We start from the raw sequence: 21,544 nt of genomic DNA on the forward strand, positions 1-21,544 counted from the left end.
CGTGAAAAATTTTATTTGACTTGCAAAATTTATCACGATTTTAATTCAGCATGAGGAAGAATCGTTTGAAAAAAAATTCACGATTTTAATTCTTGAAAAATTTTATTTGTTCGATAATTGGCAAAATATGAATGGAAATCATCTTCTGAATGACTTTTTATTCAGTTTCAAGCTTAAAATTGCTCAAAAATTTACTTGGTACATTTTTTGTCAGATTTCAGGAAAATCGTGAAAAATTTTATTTGTTTGTCGAAAATTGAGAAAATATTTATTTGTTCGAATGGAAATCATCTTCAGAATGACTTTTTATTCAGTTTCAAGTTTAAAATTGCTCAAAAATTTACTTGGTACAAAAAACTCGATTTTTTGTCAGCATGAGGAAGAATCGTGAAAAATTTTATTTGTTTTGAGAAAATTTTATAAATCATCTTCAAAATTCATTTTTAAAATTTTTTTTTGTTTTAGCAAGGAAGAATTTGAAAAATTTTATTTGTTCGAAAATTGAGAAAATATGAATGGAAATCATCTTCAGAATGACTTTTTATTCAGTTTCAAGTTTAAAATTGCTCAAAAATTTACTTGGTACAAAAAACTCGATTTTTTGTCAGCATGAGGAAGAATCGTGAAAAATTTTATTTGACTTGCAAAATTTATCACGATTTTAATTCAGCATGAGGAAGAATCGTGAAAAATTTTATTTGTTCGAAAATTGAGAAAATATGAATGGAAATCAAAATTGCTCAAAAATTGACTTGGTACAAAAAACTCGATTTTTTGTCAGCATGAGGAAGAATCGTGAAAAATTTTATTTGACTTGCAAAATTTATCACGATTTTAATTCAGCATGAGAAAGAATCATGAAAAATTGAGAAAATATGAATGGAAATCATCTTCAGAATGACTTTTTATTCAGTTTCAAGTTTAAAATTGCTCAAAAATTTACTTGGTACAAAAAACTCGATTTTTTGTCAGCATGAGGAAGAATCGTGAAAAATTTTATTTGACTTGCAAAATTTATCACGATTTTAATTCAGCATGAGGAAGAATCGTGAAAAATTTTATTTGTTCGAAAATTGAGAAAATATGAATGGAAATCATCTTCAGAATGACTTTTTATTCAGTTTCAAGCTTAAAATTGCTCAAAAATTGACTTGGTACAAAAAACTCGATTTTTTGTCAGCATGAGGAAGAATCGAGCTAAATTTTATTTGTTCGAAAATTGACAAAATATGAATGAAAATCATCTTCAAAACGACTTTTTATTCAGTTTCAAGCTTAAAATTGCTCAAAAATTGACTTGGTACAAAAAACTCGATTTTTTGTCAGCATGAGGAAGAAGAAAGAATCGTGAAAAATTTTATTTGTTCGAAAATTGAGAAAATATGAATGGAAATCATCTTCAGAATGACTTTTTATTCAGTTTCAAGCTTAAAATTGCTCAAAAATTGACTTGGTACAAAAAACTCGATTTTTTGTCAGCATGAGGAAGAATCGTGAAAAATTTTATTTTACTTGCAAAATTTATCACGATTTTAATTCAGCATGAGGAAGAATCGTGAAAAATTTTATTTGTTCGAAAATTGAGAAAATATGAATGGAAATCATCTTCAGAATGACTTTTTATTCAGTTTCAAGTTTAAAATTGCTCAAAAATTTACTTGGTACAAAAAACTCGATTTTTTGTCAGCATGAGGAAGAATCGTGAAAAATTTTATTTGACTTGCAAAATTTATCACGATTTTAATTCAGCATGAGGAAGAATCGTGAAAAATTTTATTTGTTCGAAAATTGAGAAAATATGAATAAAAATCATCTTCAAAACGACTTTTTATTCAGTTTCAAGCTTAAAATTGCTCAAAAATTGACTTGGTACAAAAAACTCGATTTTTTGTCAGCATGAGGAAGAATCGTGAAAAATTTTATTTGACTTGCAAAATTTATCACGATTTTAAAGCATTCGTGAAAAATTTTATTTGTTCGAAAATTGAGAAAATATTAATGGAAATCATCTTCAGAATGACTTTTTATTCAGTTTCAAGCTTAAAATTGCTCAAAAATTGACTTGGTACAAAAAACTCGATTTTTTGTCAGCATGAGGAAGAATCGTGAAAAATTTTATTTGACTTGCAAAATTTATCACGATTTTAATTCAGCATGAGGAAGAATCGTGAAAAATTTTATTTGTTCGAAAATTGAGAAAATATGAATGGAAATCATCTTCAGAATGACTTTTTATTCAGTTTCAAGCTTAAAATTGCTCAAAAATTGACTTGGTACAAAAAACTCGATTTTTTGTCAGCATGAGGAAGAATCGTGAAAAATTTTATTTGACTTGCAAAATTTATCACGATTTGAATTCAGCATGAGGAAGAATCGTGAAAAAATTTATTTGTTCGAAAATTGAGAAATTATGAATGGAAATCATCTTCAGAATGACTTTTTATTCAGTTTCAAGCTTAAAATTGCTCAAAAATTGACTTGGTACAAAAAACTCGATTTTTTGTCAGCATGAGGAAGAATCGTGAAAAATTTTATTTGAATTGCAAAATTTATCACGATTTTAATTCAGCATGAGGAAGAATCGTGAAAAATTTTATTTGTTCGAAAATTGAGAAAATATTAATGGAAATCATCTTCAGAATGACTTTTTATTCAGTTTCAAGCTTAAAATTGCTCAAAAATTGACTTGGTACAAAAAACTCGATTTTTTGTCAGCATGAGGAAGAATCGTGAAAAATTTTATTTGACTTGCAAAATTTTCACGATTTTAATTCAGCATGAGGAAGAATCGTGAAAAATTTTATTTGTTCGAAAATTGAGAAAATATGAATGGAAATCATCTTCAGAATGACTTTTTATTCAGTTTCAAGCTTAAAATTGCTCAAAAATTGACTTGGTACAAAAAACTCGATTTTTTGTCAGCATGAGGAAGAATCGTGAAAAATTTTATTTGACTTGCAAAATTTATCACGATTTTAATTCAGCATGAGGAAGAATCGTGAAAAATTTTATTTGTTCGAAAATTGAGAAAATATTAATGGAAATCATCTTCATAATGACTTTTTATTCAGTTTCAAGCTTAAAATTGCTCAAAAATTGACTTGGTACAAAAAACTCGATTTTTTGTCAGCATGAGGAAGAATCGTGAAAAATTTTATTTGACTTGCAAAATTTATCACGATTTTAATTCAGAATGAGAAAGAATCGTGAAAAATTTTATTTGTTCGAAAATTGAGAAAATATGAATGGAAATCATCTTCAGAATGACTTTTTATTCAGTTTCAAGCTTAAAATTGCTCAAAAATTGACTTGGTACAAAAAACTCGATTTTTTGTCAGCATGAGGAAGAATCGTGAAAAATTTTATTTGACTTGCAAAATTTATCACGATTTTAAATGAGGAAGAATCGTGAAAAATTTTATTTGTTCGAAAATTGAGAAAATATGAATGGAAATCATCTTCAGAATGACTTTTTATTCAGTTTCAAGCTTAAAATTGCTCAAAAATTGACTTGGTACAAAAAACTCGATTTTTTGTCAGCATGAGGAAGAATCGTGAAAAATTTTATTTGACTTGCAAAATTTATCACGATTTTAATTCAGCATGAGGAAGAATCGTGAAAAATTTTAAAAATTTGGAGTTCGATAGAGCAGACTCAACTCTACTCAAATAATTATTAGAATCGACTCGGAGCAAACTATGAAAACTCCGGACGTTAGCTTTATAGTTTGTTTTGTTTTCACTCTCTTCGGTTTTACTTGTTTCATACTTTATAGTTTGTTTTTTTTTTATTTTTTTTTCAATATAAATTTGTTTTAGAAGTTTAAGACTTAAGTTTAAGTTTAATATTATTTTTTTATTTTTTTTATTTTTTTTAATATTTTTTAAAAAAATATTTTAATAAAATTTTTTTAAATTAAATTAATTTTTTAAAACAATTAATTTAAATAAATATTTTTGATTAATTTTTGGCTTAGCTTTCAATCGGTTAAATAAATATGAAAAATATAATAAAATATTTTTTCAAAATTTTAAAATTTTTGGTAAATTTTGATAAAAAAAAAATTAATTTTTAACTTAATGCAGTTTTTTTTTATTTTTTTAGATTAATTTAAAACTATGAAATAGTAAAATTTTTACAAAATAACGAATATAAAAATTTTTGAAACATTTTTGCCTAACACATTTGTCTAAAAAATAAGAATTAATGCTTTTTATTTTTTTTTTAGGATTGACTGACAACTTCTACAGGATCCTCAACACTCAAATTCTCCGTCAAATTACTCAACATATCAATCTTATTCGGCAACAAATGCTGCAACGGCTCCAAAATTTGTTTTTGTCTCAAATAAGTGAGACTTTCCTTTTGCAACTGCAACACATTGATGCCCAAATTCGTTGCCAGCACGTTTGGCGGAAAAATGAAGTGAATGCACCTCTGGATGTACGGCACGAGATCGTAGGCAAAACTCGTAATCAGCATGAAAAAGTGATCGCGTTCCGTTGGAGTAAACGCCTGCTGTTCCTGCTTATAAAAATTCAAAATATTCCTCGCCACCGTTTCGAGAGACACTTGCATGGTTTTCGTGACGGAATCTGCAATCGCGATCGGCGAACAAACCCGTAAATCGTTGAAAATTGTCAGCAGTCCATTCGTGTAAATGCCAAGTGGATAAAAATCGAGCAAAGTTTCCGGCGGTTGGTTCCCTTCCATCGTTTCTGTGGATGTTTTTCGTCGTCGCATCGCTCCTGCCGGCTTATTGATCAACGTATAAGCTTCAATATCCGCTTCAAACTGCTTCGTACAATGAAAAACGGCATCCGTGAATTTTTTGGTGATGGTCCGAATAAATATCGAAGCCATTAATCCACGAAAATCGGCTCCTACGCGACTTAGGGAGAGGCCAAAGTACATGCATTGACCTAAACAAGTCTCTAAGGAAGCAACTCCGCGAGCTAAATCCTGTTCTAGCGTCACAAGAAACTCGTCAATCTTTTCATGGAGCCACGAATGGAAGATTTTACTGGATTCGACATTTACTGTTGCTGCATCTGACTTCGTCAAAGGCTCATCTTCCAAGAAAATCGCTCGATATTGCGTGATAATGTTAAAAAGACAAACTCTGGTCACTTCCACAGTCCGTAAAAGATGCTGTTGGGGGTCATTTGTGGGAATTGCGTATAAAACTTCCTTCAAATAAGCATCTCGCAGTTGAAGGAACTTTAATTTTAGCTCAGCTTCCGTGAAGGCTTGCATTCGTTTGATGTAACCGATGATCTGTAGGCATTTCGGTAACTGAATATCCGTTTTTAGTTGTCCCAGCATCTGAGTGAGCATCGTATACCAAGATTCCTCAACCGCTGACACAATTTCCTACAAAGAAAATTTATGAAAAACGTAAAATTTTGAAAAATTCGTGAAATTTACATTAATAATTGGAATGTTGGAGCATTTCATTCCCATTCGTTGAACGTACGCCGACAAATCCAGCGCTTCCTCGTACTTTTCGTCGCGAATGCAGCTGTTCATGAGTTGCGGCAACTCCAAAATCTCCAATAACTGCGCGTTATTTTTGAGTGTCAGGCCATTAATGCGTCTCGCTTCCGTAATTTCCTTCGAGACATTCACAAATTTATCGCATTTTTCTTGAAATTCTGGGAGTTTTGCCAATAATTTGTCCAGTTTTTCTGTCGTTTGTTGGAATCCTTTGTGGATATCTCGCGAACACTCGGAAGCTTTGATGAAAGTTTTGTAATTGGAGATTGCAATGTCCTCTGTTTGGCTCACAATTTGCTGAGTTCCGTCTTCCAAAGAGGCTCTTTCCTTCTTCAATTGCGACAAAGACATCGAGCAAAGTTTCTGAAGGTATTCATGGTTCTCTGACGTGTCTGAAAAATATTTGCGAATAAAATTTTCGGCTTTTTAGGAGAAAATTTTGAGCTCACCGTCAAATTGACCCTCGGGAAGCTTTAAAATCTGCAGGACTCGATCGTTGTTATAATTTAAATCCATCTTACGTGGAGATTTTTGGGAATCAAAATAAAAACAGAGCTCGAAATGAATGATTTTGAGCTGTCAAATAAGTGTCAATTTCGAAAACAAAAAAAAATCTCGACAGTTTGAATTTATTAAGGCAAGTGCAATTTCAATTTCAAAGTACATTTGAGAAAATTTGAAAAACGTATATTTTATGATTCTTAAGCTTGAAATTGAACAAAAGTTATGAAAAATGCCTTTGGATGTCTTTTGGATGGTTCTTAAGCTTGAATATTGAAAAAATAAAAATAAAAAATACGTAATTTTCACTTTGAAAGCATATTTGATGATTTTTAAGCTTGAAATTGAACAAAAGTTATGAAAAATGCCTTTGGATGTCTTTTGGATGGTTCTTAAGCTTGAATATTGACAAATAAAAAATACGTAATTTTCATTTTGAAAGCATATTTGATGATTTTTGAGCTTGAAATCGATCAAAAATTACGTAACTTTGCTTTGGATGTATTTTGGATGGTTCTCAAGCTTGAAAAATAAAAAATACGTAAAAAATACGTAAAAAATACGTAATTTTCATTTTGAGAGCCCATTTGATAATTTTTAAGCTTGAAATTGAACAAAAGTTATGAAAATACGTGGTTCTTAAGCTTGAATATTGACAAATAAAAAATGTAATTTTTATTTTGAAAGCCCATTTGATACTTTTTAAGCTTGAAATTGATCAAAAGTTATGGAAAAGTGGCTTGGATGTCTTTTGATGGTTCTTAAGCTTGAATATCAAAAAATAAAAAAATACGTAAAAATACGTAATTTTTTTTATTTGAAAGCTTGAAATTGATTGCCTTTGATTTTTAGGCTTGAAATTGAACAAAAGTTATGAAAAATGCCTTTGGATGTCTTTTGGATGAGCCAAATAAATTTAAAAAAAATTATTAAAATATTTTTTTAACAAAAAAAAAATTAAAAAAAAAAAATAATTGAGTATATTGGGGTTGAATAAAATTGAATATAAGGAATTGAATAAAAAAAATAAATTAAGAAAAAAACACTTTCGGTTTGAATTCATTTAAAACTAAAATTTATTGATCAGTGATTAAATTTACTTCCAGTACACATTTAAAATTTTTCCTTACGATTTACAAGAGTCGAATGCGACATTTGGCGGAACCGCATTCGCAGTAGAGAATTTTGCCGTCGATGCTGCCAACCTCGTAGTTGTAGTCCCACGTGAGCTCCGTTCCTGCTTTTATGTAGCGCGACGAGAAGAACGCCACCCAGGGAAACCGCAAATCGTGCGTATCCACAAAAACGTTCTGCACAAACATGTTCGGATCGCAGCTGTGATTGAAATATCTCCCAATGTTTCCGCAGATTTTGGCATCCATCACGTAAACGGACTCATTTTTGCCGTACAACTTCCGCAGCGACGTGTACTTCGAGTTGACATTTTCTTCCGCATCCGGATCACTGTTCGGCATGAGACTGATTTTCTCACGCGAATCTTCGTCATCAGACCCAGAACGTGATGCAGGTTTACTATTATCTTTGACCTTTGCTCGTTCCATGAGTTGATCGACATTTTTAGAGCTGCGAGTACTGCGCACGGATCGCGTATTACCCGAAGAAACGCCATTCGACGGTCTAAAATCGCGATCGCCATCCATGGAATCCTCATTGGGGTCGTAATCGGATTCGGGATCTGTCATTTCAGGTGCGTCAGATTCATAGCCGTTCTTTAGCTGCTCCACGAGTTCGATATAATCCAAATCGGCGAAATATTCGTCGCCGTTATCGGTGTTGGCTTTTTCGTCGGTGAGCAAATAACCGGCGTAGATGCAGATAAAAGTCCCCTTGGGAATGTCTGTGGTAGCACGAAGGCCCCAACCCATGTTGAAAGTCTTAAACAACTCGATGCGGTTCTGAATGGGATGCTGGACCACACGATTGAGACACGTTTTTTTGCTGCACTTGCAATTCGGGTTGCATTCGTAGATGCCGGCGGCAATTTGTTCGTACAGACGTTTGTACTGGTAGCCCACTTGTTCAATTGGCGTCGTCGGATTGCTCCAACGGGCTCCAGCGAGTGTGAGATTCTGACAGGCGCACTTTTCCTTGTCGATACAGTCGTTCGTGCAATCACAACCGCACATAAACTCCGGGTCGGTGTTCAAGTTGACGCCTTCTGTCGGAATCCGGTTGGCAGAATATTCGCACGGAGGCGGTTTTGTCTCGTCATAACTGTTGACACACGGAATTGGCATGCCTTCACGCCCTTCACTGATATCCGGATTGTAATAAAATTTCTTGTTCGTTTGATATTCAGCCAAACAATGCAATTTCTCATCAAAGTCAAAACACTCGATGCCAAGCCGACATTTTGTCATCTTCAAATATTGATAGACTTCGTTGATGTTCCGCAATCGACGCCCGCATGGCGCTGTATACATAACAGTTCGTTTCAACTTTTGCTTGACTAGTTGGCGGTCCCAAGCGCAAATCAGCGGTTTTGCTGTCGGACTGTATTTCATCATGTTATGCGAAACCTTCAACAGACAATCGGGCGAACACGTGTGCGGTCGAAACGGTTGCTTTTCGAAATTTTTATTCACGGCAAAGTACACGACACGTCCCTTTTCCTCGGCATCGTCGTCCAAAATGATCGTATTCGAGTTCATAAATTTGATGTTTCGTTGTTCCTGGCGTTGCTTTTGCAGCTGCTGGATTTGCTGTTCGGTACGTGTGACGGTGTTGGAGGGCGGGCGAGCGGCGGAGCTCTTGCGGGCAACAGCTCGTTTTACGGGAGGCTCAGATCCGTCGGAGGGGGGAGGCGCAGGACGACGAGCGGAAGCGTCGTTCGATTCGTTCATGGAAACGTACTCGATGGAAGGGTCGTGCGAACGTTTCTTTGTCGCGGATTCGCGTTGCTTGAATAACGGCGCTAAACGCGTCGAGCCACGATAAATCCATTCCGTTTTCTTGGCATCGTGAAAGTAAACGCGAATGAGACTGGCATCGACTTCGAGGACTTTGGCGTATTCCCATTTGCCCTTGAATTCCGTGTTGATTTTTTGATTCGGTTTGGCTTGGACCTGAAAATTTAATGAAAAAACAAAATTATTATTTTATTTGATTTTCAAGGATTTAGCAAAAAATTGAATTGTTGAAATATTTTTCGAAAAAAATTTTAACAAATTTTTTATTTTTTAGAAATCTTTTAGACAAGATTTAATTATTTTAAAAGCGGTTGGGATAAAAAATTCGAAATTTCGAAAATTTGAAATATTTTTTCGAAAATTTAAAACATTTCTACAACGATTTTTACGAAAGAAAAATTGCTTGAAAATTTTTGAAAACCTGAAATGTTTCTTCGAAAATTTAATAATTTCCGAGAATTCATAAAAATTTTTTGAGTAATTTTTTGATAATTTTTAACACATTTTTTCGAAAATCCAAACCATTTTTCTTAAACATCAATTATTTTGTAAAAAAAAATTTTCCATAAATTAGGTGTTTTCAAAAATTTGAGAAAAATCTTGAACATTTTTTTTTTTAATTTAAGAGTTTCAATGAAATACCTTTATTAAGTTTAATAATTTTTTCGAACATTTTCGAAAATTTGAAAACTATCTTTTTATTACCTATTCATTAAATAATTTTCCAAAATTTAAGATCTTTTAGAAATTTTTTTCGAAAATTCAATCAAACTTTGCATTTTTTGTTAATTGGAGATTTTATTAAAAGAATTTTCGAAAATTCTAAACTTGAAACAGTTTTTCGAAAATCTTTTGAAAATTTATTGAAAATTTTCGATTTTTAAAGTTTTTCAAATATTTTTCCGAACTATTGAGAAATTTTTTAAAAAATTTGAAACATTTTTTTTAAAATTTTAAAATTTCCTAAGCTCGTAAGTTAAAAAAATTCTTTGAAGATTTTCGAAAATTTGAAAAAAATCTAGATCATTTTCGAAAATATTATTTTTTTTGCTATTTCGAAAAAATTTAAAATTTTCGAAGGATATTTTAAATTTTTGAAGGTTTTTAAGTTCTTTAAGGATTTTTCAGGTAAATTTTTGAATTTTCCTTTGATTTTTTACTTGAAAATAGCACCAAAAAATTCTTACCATAGGTCTCTCTTTCTTATAGGTCTGCAAATAGTTTTGAATAAATTCCTTCGAATGCGGATGTACATCTTCCCACACCGTCTCCGACACATCGTAGACCAATCTCACGTCTTGCGGCGTCACGTACTGCGCATATCCATCGTCGAAAAAGATCAAATATCTAAACATGTTGTACGGTTGCAGCGGTTCCGCAATAATTCCCGGATAAAAGTGACTCTGATGCGTGCCGCCGCCCATGGGTTTCGCACTCGGATTCATGTTAAAGTGCGCAATGACTCGCTCGCCCACAGATAATCGCGTCGTCGGTGGATGACTGTAAGCAATTTGCTTCGGCGAGACAACACGAACGTTATTCACCTTGCTATCGATGAACTGCACGCGAAAATGATGCGCTTTTGAGGCGTCTTCGATGACATCGAGTACTTTGCATTGACACCACGTCGAAAGGAGACGTTGTTTGACGGCATAATAAACGGATGACAGTGTGATGGGTGGTCGGAATGTCGGTCCCGGCAAAGGAAGATGATTTTTTTCCGTATACATGCGCCCGTCATTGGTTGACATGATTTCCAGTGCGGGCACGTTGTGATACTGCACCTCGTTCACGGCATACAGCTTGCGGTACATTGTCGTCGCCTGTTGCTCGAGCGCTTGTATCAACTTGTCATTCTCCTCGACGATTTTTTGATTGTTTTCCACTTGGGCGCGCATTATTTGCACCGACCAGTCGATTTGTTGCGAGGCTTTGACCTTTTCGAGGACGTCAGAGAGCGTTTTTTCCAGTTCGGAGCTCAGCAAGTCGAGCGTTTCCTGCGGAAGGGGTTCCTCGTCGGATGAATTTTCGTCATTGCTGTCGTCTTCGCCGTCACTCAGCAGCTCAACGACTTCCTCGTGCTTTGGCATTTCCATCAGCAGCAGCGGCTGTTGTTCCAGGAGCGTTTCCGTGTATCCGCGATACTTTTCGACAGCGAAATCGTAACAGGATGCGCACACAAATTGCTTCTTTTTCAGTTTCTCACTATTTTGTCGGAAATAATTAACAATCACCTTACGGGCACGCTGAAATTCGTTCGAACGCCGATCACAATTGGGATTTACGCATTCGTGATCGCGAGCTGGCTTAACTTCTTCCGCCTCTTTTGTCGTTTCTTCCGTTTCAGCGTTCTCCGGAGCTGGCGGCGGGGCATCTTCGTCATCATCCAAGAGCTCAACAACTTCATTTGTCGCCGTTTTTGGAGTTTCCGTGGAAGTTTCGTCTTGTTTCTTGGCTTTTTCAAGTGCAGCCAGGATTTGAGACGTCAAATTTGTGCTGAAACTATTTTCTTCTGTTTCCATTGGCTCTGTGGCGGGGACTGTGGGTTCCGTAAATGACACTTCAGACGGCGTTTCGATAGTAATTGCTTCATTTTCTGTCGTTTCTGATGGAATTTCTTTGTCTTTTTCGGCATTTTCGACTATTGGAGTGTCTTCAGATGGATTAATTTCAACTTCACTCGTTTCCATTTTCGATTCTTCGATCGTAAGTGACTCGTCAATGAGCGTAGTTGGCGTTTCTGGCTCCTTTTCTGCCTCATCCGGAGAAAGTTGCAGTGGTTCGAGGTCATCATCGTCGATTGTCATGATTTCGGACTCTTTTTCGTCCATTTCTTCCTCTTTTTCGACCAATTCTGGCTCTTTTTCGGGAAAAATGTCTGACATATCCTCCGTTGCAGCTGTTTCAACATCATTTTCAGCTTCAGGTTTTGCAATTTCTATCAATTCGGGCTCAGAATTGTTTAATTCTGACAAAATGGGTACCGAAGCGTCCTCTATTGTCATGCTTTCTGCCTCTTTTTCCTCAATTTCCAGATTTTCTGGCTTTATTGGTGAAAGTTCTGCTGGAATTGGCTCAGTGTTGTCCAATAACTTCTCTTCTTCCGCCGATGTATTGATTGAACTCTCCAAATCTATCACTTCCATCGATTCTTGCTCCTTTTCAGTCGCGTTTGGAGGATCCTGGCTGCCGGTTATCTCGTCAAGTACCAAATAATCGCCGCCACTGAGCTCGTTGACGTCAAATTCGCTTTCTATTTCGGGATTTTCCTCCTTTTTCTCGGAAATTGTCTCGTTTTGACCTGAAATTGGCGCATTAATGAGAAAAAATGTTTGGATTTTTAGCAAAGCACAACAAACCGGAATCTGTCTTTTGCGAATTTTCGTCCTCCATGATGGCTCCTCGATGAATAAATGCTTCTTTTGCTGCCTAATTTGCTAAATTTATCTATAACTATGCGATTTTACGATAAAATTTCGGATTTTTAGTTATTTTTCCATAAAATACAGAGAATTGCGATTTTTTTGTGGGAGCCCAATATCGCGCTTTTTTGACGTTTATTTGTTTACAAACACCAAACCGGGGGAAACGTCAAACTCAAAATCGGCAAAAAATTCTGTGTCTGTGTCGTCCCCGAAATCCGCGAAAAAGATGAGTTTTCCGTGGGATTTTAGTAAACCGCCGCCCGGATTTCCGTCTGTGCCGCACGTCGATCCAGCGCAGGCGACAGATTACGCACAAAATCCGTATTATTCGTATCAAAGCTACCCAGGATATGCTCCGGCACCGTATAACATGGGCTATCCAGAACCGTATTACGCTCCCACAGACTACCAAATTCCTCCGCCGCCGCCGCCAGGAACGTCACAGCTGCCACAAAGTGTTCCGTATCACGACAGAGGACGATCAGATCGCCCGGAGCGAGACTATAGGAGAGATCGGGAGAGTCATAGTCGCGATTATCGTTCGCAATCTAGAAGTCACAAGCCATCGTGAGTAATTTTTAAGAAATTTTCAAGCAAAAAATGATAAAAATTAATTTTTTAGGTACGAAAGAGACAGTCGATCACGCTCACATCGAGATGACGGGTACAGAGATTCAAGATATTCGACTGATCGAAGTCGACATTCCCCGAGATCTTCCTCGTATCGTGACCGAGACTCCAGAAGAGACAGAGAATCTTCATCTTCGAGGTCAAAAGATGTTAGAGATGATTCTTACAGGCATCGGGATCGTTCGAGGGGTGCTTCCATTGTCAGTAGTTCAGGAAAATCATCGGAAAATAAACCAGTAAGTATTGTTTTTCAACGATTTTGGTTGATAAAAAAATTATTTCAAAATTTTTGTTCATTAAAAACGTGGGATAGATTTTTTTAAAACTTAAAATTTCGTTAAAAATTTCTAATTATTTTTTGATAATTTTTTAAAAGATTTAAAAGAAATAAATTTTATTTAATTTCCACATTTTAATTGAAGAAATTTTGTTTAATTTCCAAATTTAAATTAAAAAAATTTTGTTCAATTTCCATATTTTTATTAAATGAATTTTATTTGTTTTCCACATTTTAATTGAAGAAATTTTGTTTAATTTTAAAATTTTTATTGAAGAAATTTTGTTTAATTTACTCATTTTTATTAAATGAATTTCATTTATTTTCCACATTTTAATTAAAGAAATTTTGTTCATTTTCCAAATTTAATTAAATAAATTTTGTTAAGTTTTCACTTTTTACTTAAATAAATTTTATTTATTTTCCACATTTTAATTGAAGAAATTTTGATTAATTTTCACATTTTTATTAAATAAATTTTGTTTAATTTCCGCATTTTTATTAAATAAATTTTATTTATTTTTCACATTTTAATTGAAGAAATTTTGTTTAATTTTCACATTTTAATTGTAGAAATTTTATTTAATTTTCACATTTTAATTAAATTAATTTTGTTTAGTTTTCACATTTTAATTAAAAAAATTTTATTTAATTTCCACATTTTTATTAAATAAATTTTATTTATTTTCCACATTTTAATTGAAGAAATTTTGTTTAATTTCCACATTTTAATTGTAGAAATTTTATTTAATTTTCACATTTTAATTAAATTAATTTCGTTTAATTTTCACATTTTAATTAAATAAATTTTATTTAATCTCCACATTTAAATTGAAGAATTTTTTTTTCTAATTTCCACATTTTTTTAATTTTTAAATTTTATTTTCTTGAAAATTTATCATTTTTTTTTTCATTTCAAACAGCAAACAGAACGCGATCGCATCCTCGCCAACTGGCGCAAAAATTTCTGCGAAACGGAAGACGACATCACACGAAAATTGAGCGAACTCTCCCAAATCACGAACGCCAAAGAAACGTGGATTCGCTCCTCTCCCGCCGACGTCTACTACAAACGCGTCAACGACAAAGAAGTCACCGCCACGCCGCGCCTCGAAGCCCTTTGCGACCTTTTCGAAGAAGAGCTGAGCAAACGCAGTGCCAAAGCGCGCGAAAAAATGGAGCCATATGTGCCGCAACCCCGCAAACGTGTCATAAAAGTTTGTCGTCACAAATCCGAAAAATGCTCGTCGTCCGATGACAGCGACAGTGACATCGACGAAATCGAAGATGATTGCACGATGGAGGAACTTTCGCGTAAAATTCAACATCCCTACCGCCTGCATCCAGATTTGTGGCATAACGAGCCGTTGGAAATGAACGATGGACCGCTTTGTCGTTGCAGCGCCAAGTCACGTCGCACCGGAATCCGTCACGGAATTTATCCGGGGGAAGTTAGTTACCCGAAATGCGATCCCAATTCCAATAACGCACACAAATTGCATCATTATCGCATCACAATTAGTCCTCCCACGAATTTTCTGACCAAAACGCCGACAATTATCAAGTACGACATGCACGAATTTTTATTTGAAGGATTTTCCTTGTTGTCTCACGAGCCAATTGACGAGTTGCCTACTTGCAAGGTCATCCGTTTCAACATCGAATACACAATTTTGTACGTGGAAGAACAAATGCCGGAAAATTTCACGATTCGCCAACTGGATCTCTTCGCCGATTACGTTTTCCAGGAATTATTGGAGCTCGTTGACTTTTCTCTGATGCCATCAAGTGCCACGCCGGAGAATTCGTGTCCTGCTTACCATTTTTTGCCGCGTTACGTGAGAGATTTGCCCGACAACGGCAAAGAAATTCTCGCCATGAGTGAAGTTATGCGATATTTACTCGACTCGGCGACGCCTCTCATCGATCACGCCACTCTCAACGACATGAACAACTTGAATCAGCACGAATGGCAGGATTATGTTGATTACGTGAAAGGAATGGTTGTTACGCGTCCCGGGATGCGCCCTTGCAGTATTCGTGTCGATCAAATTGATCGAAATGTCTCCGATTTGCCGGAAGTTGCGAAATCCGATGATGGGGTTCCGTTTCCGGTGGTTGTGCATTTCGGGATTAGACCACCGCAACTCAGTTACGCGGGAAACACGGAATATCAGAAAGCGTGGCGGGAGTATGTGAAATTTAGACATTTGATTGCGAACATGTCGAAGCCAAGCTTTGAGGATAAGAGAAAATTGGAGGCGAAGGAGAATAAATTGCAGGTAATTTTTATTTTTAATTTCAAATATTTTTAAAAATTTTGAGACAATTTTTTGAAGCAAAAAGAAAGTATTCTAATTTTTAATTTTTTTTAAGGCCGCTCCAAAAATTCCGTTTCAAAAGTCGAAAAATAAATATGCCCTATTTCAAAAAATATTTGCTGAAAATTTTTCAAAAAAAAAAAATTTTTTTTTTTTATTTTTAGAATTTTTTTTACTGAAAATCGTATTTAAATATAAATTTTCTTCTCTAAAAATATTTTTCATAAAATTACTTTTTTAAAATTTTATCAAATTTTTATTTTTAAAGTTGATATGGTCTGAAATCTCTTATAAATTTGAAAATCTCAAATTAAAAAACTACAAAAATAATTAAATAGGTTATCGACGGTCAAAAACTATTAAAAAATTATTTTGAATTTTTTTTTGTTTTATTTTTTTAAATTTAAAAACTTTGGATTTAATTCTTAATTTTCGTTCGAAATACTTTTTCACATAAAAATCATGCCAAAAAATGTGTCCAAAAAATATGATTTTTTAAAATGCTTTTAAATTTAAAAATTAAGAATTTTCCAATTTTTTTCTCTAAAAAAAAATTTAAATTTAAAAAAAAAAAATTTTATTTATTTTTTTAGGCCGCTCCAAATGAAACTAAAAAAAAATTAATTAAAATTGAAAAAAAAATGAATATCATAAAAATAACTGTCAATTTTTTTTTTTTGATAAAAAATATTCTTTAATTTTCATGAAATTATTTTTTAAAGAAAATTGAATGTCGAAATACGATTTTCAATACAAAAATTACTAAAAATTGAAAAATTTTCTTAAAAAAATTATGAAATTTTTAATTTTTATGATTTTTTATGGATTTTCGAATTCAAAATGGGGCATCGGACAAAAGTATTGAGTTTCATTTGGAGCGGCCTAATTTAAAAAAAAAAATATTTTTTTTTAACTTTGAGAATTTTTTTCATCGTATTGTAATCGTATTTTAATAATATAAATTTTCTTCTATAAAAATAATATTTATAAAATTACTTTTTCAAAATGTTTATTTTTAAGATGATATGGTCTGAAATCACTTATAAATTTGAAAGTCTAAAATTAAAAAACAACAAAAATAATTAAATAATCGGCGATCAAAAATTATAAAAAAATATTTTGAAAAATTTTTTTTTTAAATTAAAAATTTTGGATTTTGTTCTTGATTTTTGTTCGAAATACTTTTTCACATAAAAATCATGCCAAAAAAAATTGTCCAAAAATTTTCTCTAAAAAAAAATTTAATTTTTTTTTTATTTTCTTCAAATTTTTTTTTTATTTTTTTAAATTTTTAATTTATATATAAATTTACCGTAAATTATTTAATTACAGGAAATGCGAACCCAAGGAAGGATGAAACGCAATATAACGGTCGTTGTGACATCAAAAGGCTTCTATCGCACGGGAATTATGTGTGACATGGTGCAACATGCGATGCTGGTGCCTGTTCTCTCTGGTCATTTGCGTTTCCATCGATCTCTGAACATTCTCGAGGAGTCCATCGGATACAAATTCAAAAATCGCTACCTTCTCCAGCTGGCTCTCACACACCCGTCATACAAGGAAAATTTCGGCACAAATCCCGATCACGCACGCAACAGTCTCACCAACTGCGGCATCCGTCAACCCGAATACGGCGATCGCAAAATCCATTACATGAACACGCGAAAACGCGGCATCAACACTCTCATCAATATCATGTCGCGCTTCGGCAAGGAATACGAAACTGACAGCAATATCACGCACAACGAACGTCTGGAATTTCTCGGGGATGCAGTTGTGGAATTTTTGACGTCAATTCATCTGTTTCACATGTTCCCGGATTTGGAGGAAGGCGGTTTGGCGACTTATCGTGCGGCAATTGTGCAAAATCAGCATTTGGCGGTGCTGGCGAAAAAACTGCATCTCGAGGAGTACATGTTGTATGCACACGGATCGGATTTGTGTCACGAACTGGAGTTGCGACATGCGATGGCGAATTGTTTCGAAGCTCTAATGGGCGCTTTGTTGCTCGATGGCGGCATTAAAGTCGCCGATAAGGTCTTTTCGTTCGCTCTTTTTATGGAAAATGACGAATTACGAGCCACGTGGGAGAATTATCCGCCGCATCCGTTGCAGGAACAAGAACCGCTGGGCGATCGACAGTGGATAGAGTCCTATGAAATGTTGAAAAACCTCACGAAATTCGAAGATTCAATCGGAATTCAATTCAGACACATTCGATTGTTGGCACGAGCTTTCACGGATCGCAGTATCGGCTACACTCACTTGACATTGGGCTCGAATCAGCGTCTGGAGTTCCTCGGCGACACAGTTTTGCAATTAATTTGCTCGGAATATCTGTATCGGCATTTTCCGGAGCATCATGAGGGACATTTGTCGTTGTTGCGCAGCAGTTTGGTCAATAACAAGACGCAAGCGGTCGTCTGTGACGATCTCGGAATGACCCAATATGCCGTTTATTCGAACCCGAAAGCGGATCTCAAGACGAAAGATCGCGCGGATTTGCTGGAAGCCTTTTTGGGAGCACTTTATGTTGATAAGGATCTCGAGTACTGTGAGACTTTTTGTCATGTGTGCCTGTTTCCGCGATTGCAGGACTTTATTATGAACCAAGACTGGAACGATCCGAAATCAAAGTTGCAACAATGCTGTTTGACGCTTCGCACAATGGATGGAGGCGAGCCAGATATTCCCGTTTATAAGGTGACGGAATGTAGTGGACCTACGAATACCCGAGTTTACACTGTGGCGGTTTATTTCAGGTAATTTAATTTTTAAAAAATGTAAAAATGCCGTTTTATAGCCTATTTTTAATTTTTTTTTTTAAATTTTCAATTTTTTTAATTTTCATTTTTTTTTAAATTGAGAGACGTAATCTCTTTAAATTACTGAACTTATTTTTTTAAATTTTTAATCAGTAAATCTCAATAAAAGTTTAAAAAAAAAATTAAATAAATTTAGAGAAAAAATTTTATTAATTTTTGAATTTATTTATTTTTTTTATATAAAAAAAAAAAAAAATAATATTATACTCAAAAATAATTAAATTAAAAAAAAAATCCTTAAAATAAATTTTTAAAATTCATAAAAATGTTCTTAAAAAAATAATTCATTTTCATTTAATTTTTTTTTTTTATCTAAAAATATTTTTTTTTTAAATTTATATTTTTTTTTAAATTTAATTTTTCAATTTCAAAATTTTACCATTTTTAGGGGAAAACGTTTGGCATCCGCTACGGGCCACAGTATCCAACAAGCTGAGATGAATGCCGCTAAACAAGCACTTGAAGACTCCAAAGGTCTCTTCCCGCAACTGGATCATCAAAAACGTGTCATTGCACGAAGCATGAGGAAGCAAAAAGTCCCGATCGAAAATGACACGAAAGAAGACAAAAAAGATCATCGGGACAATTCATCAAATGACGAATCCAGCAAACTTCCCATGCAATATCGCAAACGTGCTCAAACTTCCTCCGATGACAGTGACAAAAGTGAAAAATCTGACGCCTCGTCGGTGAAATCAGTGAAAAAACGGAGCAAACGCAAAAAACGTCGAATAAGATCGCCAAAAATTCGTGTCACGCCACCAAATGCGCCCTCCGACTCGCACAAAATGGAGAGTTACAGCTCGTTGTCGGACAATAGTTTGCCATCAGCAGACGATGACGACGACATGTCCATCAAGAAGAGCGACATAAAGCAAATGGAAAAGGATTTGTGTGAATTGAATGACAGCACGAGCAATGTGGCAATTGGAAAAGTTGAAGGCACGGAAGAATTGTCCTCAGATGCGGAGTCGGGAGAAATTTTTTAGTGAATAACTAACATTTAGTAGATCAATAAAAGCAATTTTAGTCTTAAAATTGAGAGTGAAAGAGAGTAAAAATAAAAAGTGAAGTTTTAACAAACTTTTGATGGGTTTCAAAGCTAAAAGTTAATAAATATTCATTCTAAAGTTGATTTTCATTGATATCTGATCGATTTTTGATGAAATAAAAAAACAACGATTTTATCATATGAGGAGCAAAAACCGTTGTTTTTTCTCAAGTCAATTTTCAACCAACTTTTGATGGGTTTCAAAGCTAAAAGTTAATAAATATTCATTCTAAAGTTGATTTTCATTGATATCTGATCATTCTAAAAAAAAGTACGATTTTATCATATGATTTTTTTTTCATGATGGGTTTCATAAAAGTTAATAAATATTCATTCTAAAGTTGATTTTCATTTATGATCGATTTTTGAAAATAAAAAAAAGTACGATTTTATCATATGAGGAGCAAAAATCGTACTTTTTTTCTCAAGTCAATTTTCAACCAACTTTTGATGGGTTTCAAAGCTAAAATTGAATAATTATTCATTCTAAAGATGATTTCCATTGATATCTGATCGATTTTTGATCAAATAAAAAAAAGTACGATTTTATCATATGAGGATCAAAAATCTTACTTTTTTTCTCAAGTCAATTTTCAACCAACTTTTGATGGATTTCAAAGCTAAAATTTAATAATTATGCATTCTAAAGATGATTTCCATGCATATCTGGTCAATTTTTGAAGAAATAAAAAAAAACGTCACAATGATTTTAAGTCAATTTTCAACCAACTTTTGATGGATTTCAAAGCAAATGAGGAGCAAAAATTTCCATGCGTAAAAAAAACAACGATTTTTATCAAGTCAATTTTCAACCAACTTTTGATGGATTTCAAAGCTAAAATTGAATAATTATGCATTCTAAAGATGATTTCCATGCATATCTGGTCAATTTTTGAAGAAATAAAAAAAACAACGATTTTTCATATGAGGAGCAAAAACCGTTGTTTTTTTCTCAAGTCAATTTTCAACCAACTTTTGATGGGTTTCAAAGCTAAAATTGAATAATTATGCATTCTAAAGATGATTTCCATGCATATCTGGTCAATCTTTGAAGAAATAAAAAAACAACGATTTTTCATATGAGGAGCAAAAACCGTTGTTTTTTCTCAAGTCAATTTTCAACCAACTTTTGATGGGTTTCAAAGCTAAAATTGAATAATTATGCATTCTAAAGATGATTTCCATGCATATCTGGTCAATTTTTGAAGAAATAAAAAAAACAACGATTTTTCATATGAGGAGCAAAAACCGTTGTTTTTTCTCAAGTCACTTTTCAACCAACTTTTGATGGATTTCAAAGCTAAAATTGAATAATTATGCATTCTAAAGATGATTTCCATGCATATCTGGTCAATTTTTGAAGAAATAAAAAAAACAACGATTTTTCATATGAGGAGCAAAAACCGTTGTTTTTTCTCAAGTCACTTTTCAACCAACTTTTGATGGATTTCAAAGCTAAAATTGAATAATTATGCATTCTAAAGATGATTTCCATGCATATCTGGTCAATTTTTGAAGAAATAAAAAAAAACAACGATTTTTCATATGAGGAGCAAAAACCGTTGTTTTTTTCTCAAGTCAATTTTCAACCAACTTTTGATGGGTTTCAAAGCTAAAATTTAATAATTATGCATTCTAAAGATGATTTCCATGCATATCTGGTCAATTTTTGAAGAAATAAAAAAAACAACGATTTTATCATATGAGGAGCAAAAACCGTTGTTTTTTCTCAAGTCAATTTTTAACCCATATTTGATGGATTTCAAAGCTAAAATTTAATAAATATGCATTCTAAAGATAATTTCCATGCATATCTGGTCGATTTTTGAAGAAATAAAAAAAACAACGATTTTATCATATGAGGAGCAAAAACCGTTGTTTTTTCTCAAGTCAATTTTCAACCAACTTTTGATGGGTTTCAAAGCTAAAATTGAATAATTATGCATTCTAAAGATGATTTCCATGCATATCTGGTCGATTTTTGATGAAATAAAAAAAACAACGATTTTTTCATATGAGGAGCAAAAACCGTTGTTTTTTCTCAAGTCAATTTTCAACCAACTTTTGATGGGTTTCAAGAATAA

The 21,544-nt window shown here is 33.5% G+C and overlaps 3 protein-coding genes across 3 annotated transcripts; 1 reads left to right on the forward strand and 2 right to left on the reverse strand.

The window, feature by feature from the left end:
• Positions 1–3,975: 3,975 nt before the first annotated feature.
• LOC134829832 (conserved oligomeric Golgi complex subunit 8) lies at positions 3,976–6,067 on the reverse strand. Its single transcript, XM_063843106.1, has 3 exons — positions 5,947–6,067; positions 5,429–5,889; positions 3,976–5,374 (listed from the first exon to the last, which is right to left on the reverse strand). The coding sequence occupies exons 1-3, from the start codon at positions 6,011–6,013 to the stop codon at positions 4,226–4,228; spliced, it is 1,677 nt and encodes a 558-aa protein (XP_063699176.1). The 5' UTR covers positions 6,014–6,067; the 3' UTR covers positions 3,976–4,225.
• Positions 6,068–7,086: 1,019 nt separating this feature from the next.
• LOC134831914 (histone-lysine N-methyltransferase eggless) lies at positions 7,087–12,426 on the reverse strand. Its single transcript, XM_063845753.1, has 3 exons — positions 12,288–12,426; positions 10,116–12,229; positions 7,087–9,084 (listed from the first exon to the last, which is right to left on the reverse strand). Exons 1-3 carry the CDS (start codon positions 12,319–12,321, stop codon positions 7,132–7,134), a joined length of 4,101 nt encoding a protein of 1,366 aa, XP_063701823.1. The 5' UTR covers positions 12,322–12,426; the 3' UTR covers positions 7,087–7,131.
• A 117-nt stretch (positions 12,427–12,543) lies between these two features.
• On the forward strand, positions 12,544–19,475 carry LOC134831111 (ribonuclease 3). Its single transcript, XM_063844763.1, has 5 exons — positions 12,544–12,920; positions 12,976–13,219; positions 14,184–15,542; positions 16,914–18,346; positions 18,798–19,475. The coding sequence occupies exons 1-5, from the start codon at positions 12,580–12,582 to the stop codon at positions 19,396–19,398; spliced, it is 3,978 nt and encodes a 1,325-aa protein (XP_063700833.1). The 5' UTR covers positions 12,544–12,579; the 3' UTR covers positions 19,399–19,475.
• Positions 19,476–21,544: the final 2,069 nt, after the last annotated feature.

Source organism: Culicoides brevitarsis, chromosome 2 (genome assembly GCF_036172545.1).
Source record: "Culicoides brevitarsis isolate CSIRO-B50_1 chromosome 2, AGI_CSIRO_Cbre_v1, whole genome shotgun sequence".
Lineage (NCBI taxonomy): Eukaryota > Metazoa > Arthropoda > Insecta > Diptera > Ceratopogonidae > Culicoides > Culicoides brevitarsis.

Bases quoted from the DNA above. Each gene is read 5' to 3' on its own strand.
- LOC134829832 (XM_063843106.1), bottom strand. From the start codon at position 6,013: ATGGATTTAAATTATAACAACGATCGAGTCCTGCAGATTTTAAAGCTT. The intron at 5,890-5,946 runs GTGAGCTCAAAA...AATATTTTTCAG, and splicing joins TCCCGAGGGTCAATTTGACG to ACACGTCAGAGAACCATGAA. The intron at 5,375-5,428 runs GTAAATTTCACG...TTTTCTTTGTAG, and splicing joins CCAACATTCCAATTATTAAT to GAAATTGTGTCAGCGGTTGA.
- LOC134831914 (XM_063845753.1), bottom strand. From the start codon at position 12,321: ATGGAGGACGAAAATTCGCAAAAGACAGATTCCG. The intron at 12,230-12,287 runs GTTTGTTGTGCT...CGCCAATTTCAG, and splicing joins TTCGCAAAAGACAGATTCCG to GTCAAAACGAGACAATTTCC. The intron at 9,085-10,115 runs GTAAGAATTTTT...TTAAATTTTCAG, and splicing joins ATAAGAAAGAGAGACCTATG to GTCCAAGCCAAACCGAATCA.
- LOC134831111 (XM_063844763.1), top strand. From the start codon at position 12,580: ATGAGTTTTCCGTGGGATTTTAGTAAACCGCCGCCCGGATTTCCGTCT. The intron at 13,220-14,183 runs GTAAGTATTGTT...CATTTCAAACAG, and splicing joins AATCATCGGAAAATAAACCA to CAAACAGAACGCGATCGCAT. The intron at 15,543-16,913 runs GTAATTTTTATT...ATTTAATTACAG, and splicing joins CGAAGGAGAATAAATTGCAG to GAAATGCGAACCCAAGGAAG.